Source organism: Petaurus breviceps, unplaced genomic scaffold, assembly GCF_028583685.1.
Source record: "Petaurus breviceps papuanus isolate PSGF00001 unplaced genomic scaffold, PetGlider_PUasm1.0 126, whole genome shotgun sequence".
Taxonomy (NCBI): domain Eukaryota; kingdom Metazoa; phylum Chordata; class Mammalia; order Diprotodontia; family Petauridae; genus Petaurus; species Petaurus breviceps.
In genome coordinates, this window is record NW_027185655.1 from 2,421,114 (window position 1) to 2,431,036 (window position 9,923).

The 9,923-nt window shown below is 42.4% G+C and overlaps 1 protein-coding gene across 1 annotated transcript; it reads left to right on the forward strand.

Moving 5' to 3' along the window:
• Positions 1–5,272: 5,272 nt before the first annotated feature.
• On the forward strand, positions 5,273–9,696 carry LOC138168997 (uncharacterized). The gene is made up of 2 exons (XM_069098060.1): positions 5,273–5,326; positions 7,246–9,696. Exons 1-2 carry the CDS (start codon positions 5,273–5,275, stop codon positions 9,694–9,696), a joined length of 2,505 nt encoding a protein of 834 aa, XP_068954161.1.
• Positions 9,697–9,923: the final 227 nt, after the last annotated feature.

Here is a 9,923-nt window from a genome sequence, read left to right on the forward strand (position 1 = left end):
TCTCTCTCTCTCTCTCTCTCTCTCTCTCTCTCTCTCTCTCTCTTTCCTTTTCTCATTAATTAATGGCTGTAAGTCAGAAATTTCAAGGCACTGAAGAAAACAATCCAACAAAGCAGAAGCCTGACCCTCAAAGGCCTCCCTCAAATGCCTAAGAATTCAGAAGAAGCTCAGATGACCTTGGTATTTTAAGGCAAATGGGAAACGAGGAAAAGAAATTGTTCTGATTTCAAGACCAATCAAATCAGCATTACAGTTGCAGTGTGTGTCACATTTTTGGCTTTCAAGGGATTACCTCAGTTCCCTTTAAAAAACAACAATATTCTGGATTGTTCTCTTGACTGGCACAGCACTTATTTTGATACCAATTATCACACCAAAGTCCTGCACATTGAGAGTGACAATCCACCCACCCACCCTAACTCCCCCACAGCCTTGGCCAATGCCTTTATGAAGCTATTCATATTCATCTGTGGCTCTTGAACTGAGTGTGTTGGCAAGAGGCACCATGAGCCCTGTGGGGAAAGGGAGCCCACATTCTGTATGGAATTGGAAACGCTTGTTATTGATGTTGGATTAAAAGTAATAACAGATATTGGCATGGACAAGTAAGGATGTAGATGAATAATGTAAAACTCATCATGTTAATGACAGTACATCTATAATGGAGAGTCTTAAAAAGTTGCCTGGCCTGGTGAGGGTTATTGATGGCCATTAGGTTTTAGAGGTAGGATTTGAACTCGGGTCTTCTTGAGCAACTTTGAGGCTGTACTGTTAGCCTCACAGTTCCACTGGTCATTCCTGCAATAGTCTTAACTTGGACCTAACCTTGGACTTAACATGTGAGAAAACATTTTTACAACAGTGTGTAGGTCACTTTGAATGTAATAAGTAAAATAAAAGAGAACTATTTCTTATTTTCTTAATCACATAACCAAAATGAGGAAAATGTCTAGAAAGAACAATACTAACAGAAACCTAGAAATTCCTGCTTTGTCATTTTTCTCTTAATCTTATAGATTTTTATTGGTTTCTCCAGCTAATAGAAAGTTTTCTCTCACTGATCAGGATAGGAATAATTTTTTTTCAATTTAGTCAAGAAATCCCCTTAGCTATGACTGAAGTTCCCCCCCTCCATTAAAAAAAAACCCACTACAGTTGTGGAAAAAAGGAATTGAAACATGCAAAAAGTAAGAGCTAATCAGAATTCCAAGAGCATAAGAATATTTGATGATGCATAAATTAGTGAATGAATCTTAGATGTTTAATTATTTTTCTTTAGAAAAAATATGAAAAAAATGGATCCTAGGCATTTTAGAGTTAAATTTTTGGAAATTACCATGGAGCTTTTAAATGACTATCTCTACCCTTTCCTAGGAAAGGGTATGATAATACATCACAATGTTCCAGAGAACAGACTATTCAAAGGCCAACTGCCTGTTTTGTAGGCAGCATCTGTCCTATCTTTGTTTTCAGGATTAACCTGGAGCAATTCCTTCTTCATGTCACTCTTCCTTTCTCCCCCCCACTAGACAAAAAGTAGGAGGGACAAACATAAAGCCTGACTCCTTTATTAAACCAAGATTCAATCAGTCTGTCTCTTCATTTTCCTTGGGAATCAACAAATAACTGAGTCTAGAAAACTGAGTCAAGAAGAGGCAACATCTGACACAAAGGAACGGACCCCTCTCAAGGTACCAACTTGGGTGACCCCAAAGGCTTTGGGACACCCACTCTTCCATTATCTCTCTTCTGTCTTCATCATCACTCCCTTCTTCATTCAAAGTTTGGCCCAGGGTATGGCTATGACCATGACAATAAACTAAAGCAAAGCAATGGTATCACAGTCAGGTCTGGCTTTTAAGAAATATAAAATGATGCATTATTGAGCTCTCAATCACTAAATCAGTAGACTTTTTTATTATCCCCAACCATAGTCTAAAGATTAAGGTGTGTGTGTGTGTATGTGTGTGTGTGTGTGTGTGTGTGTGTAGCTGGGTTTGAGGGACAGGAGTCGAGAATACAATCCTGACTTTGGGTTTACAAATAATAATGTTAATTAATCAACAATTATTTATTAAAAGTCAGACATTGTAGTGCTGGAGGTACAAAGATAAAGAAAAGTGAAATTGTCCCTGTCCTCAAAGAGCTTATATTCTATTTGGGAAGAATATAAACACAAGGTACTTTTTCTTTGGGGAATGCTACTTCCTAAGAGCTGCATGATGGGGGGAGAAGGAAAGGCTTCCTGCAGGAGGTGTCATTTGGATGACATTCTGAAATAAGCAAGGAATTCTAAGTGAAGGCAAAGACAGGGGTCATCCTAGGCATGGCGCATAATCCTACGCAAAGACACGTGGATGGAAGGTGGAATAATAAGTGTGAGAAGAAGCAAGAATTCCAATTTGGATGGATCAGAAAGTATGAGAAGGGGAATGATGTGCAATAAGATGGGAACTGTAGCCTGGCTGTAGGTGGACAAAGCAGTTTACACTTGATGTTCAAGGCAATGTAGAACTTTAGAGTGCATTGAGTAGGAGAGTAGACTCCAAACTCTTTTTACCACACACTCCCATAAAACAGTTTTGAGCGTGCACTCCAAATAGGTATCTATTCTCTTATTTGTAAATTATTTATAGGAGCTACTATACTTTAATTATGTACATTATAAAACTTATACAAAAAGACATTTTAAAGGATGATAAAAAGATGAAATATTTTTTAAATAATTTTATTTTAATGGGACAAAAATCCTCTCTGCTATCACTAAATTATTAGTACTAATAATACTTTAGTGAGAGCCATGTGATTGAATATGCTTTTTTTTTGCTATGGGGAAGGAGGGGGTAGTGAAGTAGGTGGAGCTAGTGGATAGACCATTAGACCTGAGTTTAAATTCATCCCCAAACTTTGACCATGGGCAAGTCACTTAACCTCTTGTTTGCCTCAGCTTCCCAGTCTGTAAAATGGGAATGACAAGAGCACCCTTTTCCCAGGTTTGTAGTGAGGATTAAATGAAATCATATTTGTAGAGTTCTTAGCAGAGCACCTGGCACACGGTAGGGGATAGACAGGTGTTAGCTATTTTTCATGGTGTTTTTTGTTCCAAATGCAGGAAATGCATTACTGGGTGTGCTCATAGCATCGTGACACTCAATTTTGAATCCTAACAACCAATTAAGCAAAGGATTTTGGTTTTTTGGTTGTTCTTGAAATTCTGCTAGTACATTTTCATCTTCTCTGCTGTGGATTCTTGCAAACTGGCCGGAAGGTTTTTTTTAATTTTGATGAATGAGTTCCAAAACTAGTAAAATTCTTCCTTGGTAGGATTTTTACAACATGTTATAAAAGTCTATTTCCATGTTTTTAAAGTGTACAGATAGGAGAGTTTTTATAAGTGACACATACTTTGCTTTCTACAGTTCAGCACCTGGGTCGCCATCTTCTAATCCTCCCCAATTCCTAGTCTTATACTAGGGGGCTTTAATATCCATAGAGACATTCCCTCCAACTCCCTCAACTCCCAGTACTGTATCCTGCTTAAACGTCATGACCACTTTACTCCGTCACTCTACGTCAGTGACTTGTAGAATAGTCACACAGGAGGTCTCGCTACTACCTACAAGTGGTCCAGTAACACGTTCCTAATTCAAAATGGACATCCTCCTATCTGACCATAATTTCTATGATTCCATTTCGGTCTGAGCTTTCCACCTCCTAATTCTTCCACTCTCATTATGGTCTCCCACCCTTCCACCTCTTAGCACTTCCTCAGGCCATTGGCCCTGGGAATTGGGACTCTTGGTCAATTTTGCTAATAAATAGCTAGATGGCTTAGGGTACTGTGGGGTACCCAATCAACTCCGGGGCTTCACTTTTCTTACTTGTACTCTGATTTTTTGAGGTCACCTTCCACATCTTGACTTTTGCCATTTGAAATGCTGGCAGTGGGATCACCCCCAAAAGACCAAATATTTCATTAGAAGGGAGGACAGGATGGTAACACACACACAAACCATTCTGTCTTTTGTCCTTATGAGAGGGGGTGGAGGGAGGGAGGGAGGGGAGAGAGACAGGGAAGGGGAGGGAGAGAGAGAAAGGGAGAGAGGAGTAGAGAGAGAGGGGGAGGGAGGGAGGGAGAGGGAGGGAAGGAGGGAGGGAGGGGGGAATAGAGACTGTTGCATCTAAATGCATGTGCTGCTGCATCTATGGTCAGGCCCATTACCATTTATGTTTCTCGGTTCTACCATTGAAGAATGCCATCCAAATTTAGGGTCGAATCCATCACCAGAATGGGATAGAATGGTTAAATGATACTCAGATCCAAACAAAGAATAGAAAAGTATGGATAGATGTCACATGTGGCCTCCCTCACTCCTACCTCCCATGTGGGATACACTGGTCAGCCTGAAAAGAAGTAAGGTATGTTCTTGGGTCCAAAGCCCAGAGCCACCGGGGGCCTAGGTTTACATAGGGTTTTCAGACAAAGGGCCTGCCATGGCATCTACAATGTTTCTCATGGGATGATGGGGTCAGGGAGTATGGCCCAGTGTTAAAAGGCAAAACTAACCAGGAAAGCCTATTTGAGATGGGCGAAGTAGAGCTATAATTATGCCACATTAGCAAAGTTTCCGGAGAATTTAAACCTTAAGAATACTAAAGTTTATGAGGGGACATCCTAGGCAAGAGTGGCCATAGATTCCTTTGGTTATTCAAAGAAACATAGGAAAATGGACTGAACCTATGGCTTCATCAGTACAGAAAATCTCTACCAATCCACCCTCAGCCCTTATCAGTAACTTGGAGAGTTTGTGAGAACAGAGACTAAGTGAATTGTACAGGGTCACACAGCCAGAATGAACCCATCACTTCCTGACTCTGAGGCTAATTCTGTATCTCCTGAGACCTCTCACTGGGTATAAGGGATATTTTATGCTAATATACAAAAAGTTTCTTCTAAAATACATGAATTTGAGTGTCCTATGACCATTCCCCCTGATTCTCCTGACATAAATGTTTCGTCACCAAATTTGATAGTACAGTAAATGTGTTTTGGAACAAGATAATTATTTTTAATCCCTGTTTTAATGTAGCATAATTTAAAAATTTCTGCATTGTGTTAAGGAAATTATCTTGTATGTGGATTCTTATGATGACATTTGAAATTCTAATTTTAGATCTAAAAGCAACTTGATCAGAGTTAATATATACATTATCATCACCCCATTACTAGAGAATTCTCTTGCTTCTTACTTGCAGGGGCCAGAAAGACAAGATGAAGACTTCAATCCTGATTGTGTTCATTTTGGCCTTTACCAGTTGTTTTCCAGTAAGTTCCCAGGTTCTGGAGAAGCTAAATCTCTTGTGATCCACTTCAACACTTCATTACACTCTCTTCCCCTTCTTTCCCTTCCCTTCTCAAAAAAACAAAAAAGGACCATCCCCTTTCAAACCTGCCAATTTCTGTTGAAAGGACCACCATCCTTCCAGGCAGTCCAGGCTCAGAACCCACATAACATCTGTAGCTTTTCACTCTTCCTTTCCCCACATATACAAATAGTTGCCCAGGTATTTCTCCCTCCACAACAATCCTCAAACTTGCACCCTTCTCTTTATTCACTCAGTTTACACCCTAGTTCAAGGTCTAACAACTTCTCACCTGAACTATTTCCCTGCCATTGGGGAATCTCTCTTCTCTACAACTCATCCCCCACTTAGCTGCCTAATGTTTAGGTCTGACCATATTACCATCCTACACAATAAATTACAATGTTTCCCTAATACCTCTAGGATTAAGTATTATTTCCTCAATCTGTTTTATTTAATTTGTATCTTTATATTATATCTTTATACAATTTATATACATATATTATAATGTATACAATTACAAGTATGGTACACACATACATGTGTACTTTGCACATAAGTCTTTAATGAATTCTTTATTCACTTGCTCACATAATTTAAAAATGCATGAATATGCACATATCAGCAGTGAATGCTCAAAAAATGTTTAACCAATGGAGTATGTTATCAAAAAAATTTGAAGACTACTGACCTACAGAATGATTGATATATGCCACCTGTCCTTGAAAGAGGGGAGCTGGAAAGTTTCACAGGGTTTGTTTGTCAGAAGGCTATGGAGGTAGATGAGGATAGACAGGAGGGAGGAGGGATGATTGTCAGGTAATAGCCAACGTGATCAGTGTTGCCCTTCAATTAGCTCTCCACCTGCAGAGTGTTTCCCCTCACTTAGGGAAAGAGGCACCACAGAAAAGATGATTCATCTGCCATTGCCACACTTTACCGTACTTACATTAAACCAGATACATTTCCTTTCAAAGTCATATTGGGTTATAAGTTGATCTTGTGAATTTCAGTCATATCATCAAGGAGATTTCAATCAACTTAATGAATAAGACCTTTCCTCAAATCAGTAATGAAGTACTCAGTGCTCCAGGGCCTAAGACCAACTACTTCAAAACATCAATTGATATTCTTAAAGATCAGGTTTGACCCTGTCATTTCTCTAAACAAGAATCTATCCTATTGCCGTTGGGATATTAGGACTAGGTACTCAAAAATATCATATTTATAATATATAAAATATTTTCAAAATCTATGCCTTTATCCTATTGCCTCTGAGATAAATATAAACTCCTCCATTTGGCCTTTTGTAATCAGGATCCAGCCTACCTTCCCAGACTTATTGTACATTGCTCTCCTATGTTCCACACTCCTCACTCAATGATGCAGCCAAATTGGTCTGCTGGCTGTCCAAATCCCACTCCTGTGTCTTTCCACAGGCATTTCCCAAGACCTAGAGCAGGAGTGGGGAACTTGAGGACACATGTGGCCTTCTAGGTCCTTGAGTGCAGCCTTCTGACTGATTTGGATTCAAACAAAAGGTCAAATTTAAGGACCACAGGTTCCCCACCCCCTCCTGGAACAAAATCCTTCTTCCATCTCTAAGAATCCTTAGCCTCAAGACCCCACCTAAATGCCACCTTTTCTGATTCTCTCCAGCTATCCCTGAAATTCCTTCATATTCACCTTATGCATATTTTGTATTTGTCTGTGTTTGTGTGGTCTCCCACCCACTACCTCCCATGAGAATATAAGCCCCTTGAGGGCAAAATGTTTTATTTTTGTGTCAGTATCACTAGTGCCTAGTACAAAGACTGGTATATTACAGGTACTTAAAAATGTCTGTTAAATGAAGAAATACCTTTTATTTCTCTCTTACAGTTAAGTGAAAGTCAGCAAAGGCAACGTCAGAGAACACAAAAAACACCCAATAATCAATTTGTCCAAAGTAATCCAATTCGAACTGTGAGAAGTAGACCATCCTCTGTTCAATCCCCATCAAGGAAATTTCAGTCTCGTCCAAGTGTGTCTCCCTCATCTGTAGCTAGATTTCCTCAAAAGATTACATCTTCACGTCCCCAGGCTCCAAAAGCCCGGTCATCATCTTCTCAGAGGGTGGTAAGAAGGTCATCTGCTCCTATCCAAGCTGCACCAAGGGCAGCTCTATCTAAACAGGTAGTTCCCAAGTCATCTCCAGCACGGAAACAGATTCCTCCTTTGAAGGAGAGGCCCAAATCAGTTAGGACATCTTCAAAACAACCAGCACGTTCTCAATTTACATCAAGGCAGTCTCGGCCTGCCAATAAACCAACAGCAGTATCCAGAACCTCCAGAGTCGCCCGTGAGCCTTCTCAACTTGCCAACAAACCAGTGAGAAGACCTACACCCACCCGTAAGCCTTCCCAACCTGCCAACAAACCAGTGAGAAGCCCCACGCCCACCCGCAAGGCTTCTCAACCTGCCAAGAGGCCAGCAAGAAGCCCCATGCCCACCCATAAGGCTTCCCAACCTGCCAAGAAGCCAGCAAGAAGCCCCACGCCCACCCATAAGGCTTCCCAACCTGCCAAGAAGCCAACAAGAAGCCCCACACCCATACATAAGGCTTCTCAATCTACCAAGAAGCCAGCGAGAAGGCCCAAGCCCACCCGTAGGGCTTCCCAACCTGCTAAGAAATCAGCAAGAATCCCCAGGCCTGCCCGCAAGCCTTCCCAACCTGGCAAGAAGCCAGTGAGAATCCCCAAGCCCACCCGTAAGGCTTCCCAACCTGCTAAGAAATCAGCAAGAATCCCCAGGCCTGCCCGCAAGCCTTCCCAACCTGGCAAGAAGCCAGTGAGAATCCCCACGCCCACCCGCAAGCCTTCTCATTCTGCCAATAAACCATCACATTCCAAATGTACACCAAAACGATCTCCAATGTCCCAACGTCCACCGAAGAAACGTCCACATGCCCAAGCTTCACAAAAGAAACATAGACCCTCCAAGGCTATTCCAAAACAACTTTCACCACGTCCCAATGGCAAAGCTCCATCACATAAACAGGCCTCATGTTCTAAGCCAAAGGCTCCAAAGCCTCCATCACACATATCCCAACCTCTTCGACCTCCTTCTAAAAGACCTTGTCCTCCAGGATCTCATTCAGCACACCATCACCCACACCCAGGCCATACACATCGACCACAAACAGGAGGTCAACAACCATCTCAAACAGTAGCAGCGACTTCTGCTGAAGTCACAAAAGAACCCAAAGCCTTAACTGATGCCCAAGCAGACTCGTTCATCACGACTCCTGGAACTACCACTGCTTCAGCTGTGACGAGGACTCCTGGGTCAGGCAGCACAGTCTCTACAGCAGCTGTCACTCAGGCAAGTTCCACAGCACCTGCTACAAAAACCACAAGAGCTAGTACCACTGCCACTACAGGAGTGGCTACCACGACCACCATGGGAGCCACTGCTGCTACTGCTGCCACGTCTTCAGCCACTGATGCCTCAACATCTGAAGCTTCGACTATAGTTGATGAGGTCACTACTGAAGTTTTCCCTGTAACAGATGAATCAGCTTCACCAGGGACTGAAGTTATCACCCCAGCTATTGAAGTATCCACCTTTGAGCCCGATGATGAGTCTACCACTGGGGCTGTGGAAGCCACCACTACTACGACAGGGGCCACCACTGCCACTACAGGAGCCAGCACCAGTGCCACTACAGGGGCCACCACCACTGCCACTACAGGGGCCACCACCACTGCCACTACAAGGGCCACCACTACCGCCACTACAGGGACCACAACCACTGGAGCCACCACTGAGGATAACACTGTCACAGTATCCCCTGAAGCAACAACTTCCATGGATGCCATCACTACTGAATCAGCTGCAGAGGTGACCACTCTCCTTGAAACAGGTGAAACAACTTCAGAAGTGACTGAAGTCACTACCTCAGATGTTGATGGCTCCACCACTGCAGAAGACTCCACCTCCCCAACCACAGAAGCCACAGTCACATCTGCTACCACTTCTGCAGAGACCACAAGTGCAGCCTCAGTTACCACCAGCACATCAGCAGACTCTACAACAACAGTTTCTGAGGCCACCACCACGGCAGTGGACACCACCCTCTATGGCACAGAGGTCACCGAACTTACTACAGATGATGCCAGCACAGGGGACACAACTTCAGGCACAGAAGCCACTGAAGTTGTCACTGAAACAGAAGTCACCACTGAAGTTGATACCACTGAAGAGAGTGGGACCAGCCCTGCTCCAAGCTCAGCAACAGATGTGGCTACCACTTCTGCAGGGAATACCACTGCTGTAGATGAAAACCCTTAAAAAGGGCACGGAGGAATATTTTAATAGATTTCTTAAAAAAGGTAAATGATGGTATTGGCAATTATTAAAGGAAAAAATCAGCAGTCTTCTAAAAATCCTGAAATTCAATATTCTTAGCAATTATATCAACTTATGATTTCATAATACTGAGTATTAGGATTCCAAGCTGGAAGGGAGGTCATAAGTCATCTGGTTCAAATCCCTTGTTTTACAGATGAGGAAACTGA

Coding starts and splice junctions, on each gene's coding strand:
- LOC138168997 (XM_069098060.1), top strand. CDS start 5,273: ATGAAGACTTCAATCCTGATTGTGTTCATTTTGGCCTTTACCAGTTGT. Junction 5,327..7,245: donor CCTTTACCAGTTGTTTTCCA/GTAAGTTCCCAG, acceptor TCTCTCTTACAG/TTAAGTGAAAGTCAGCAAAG.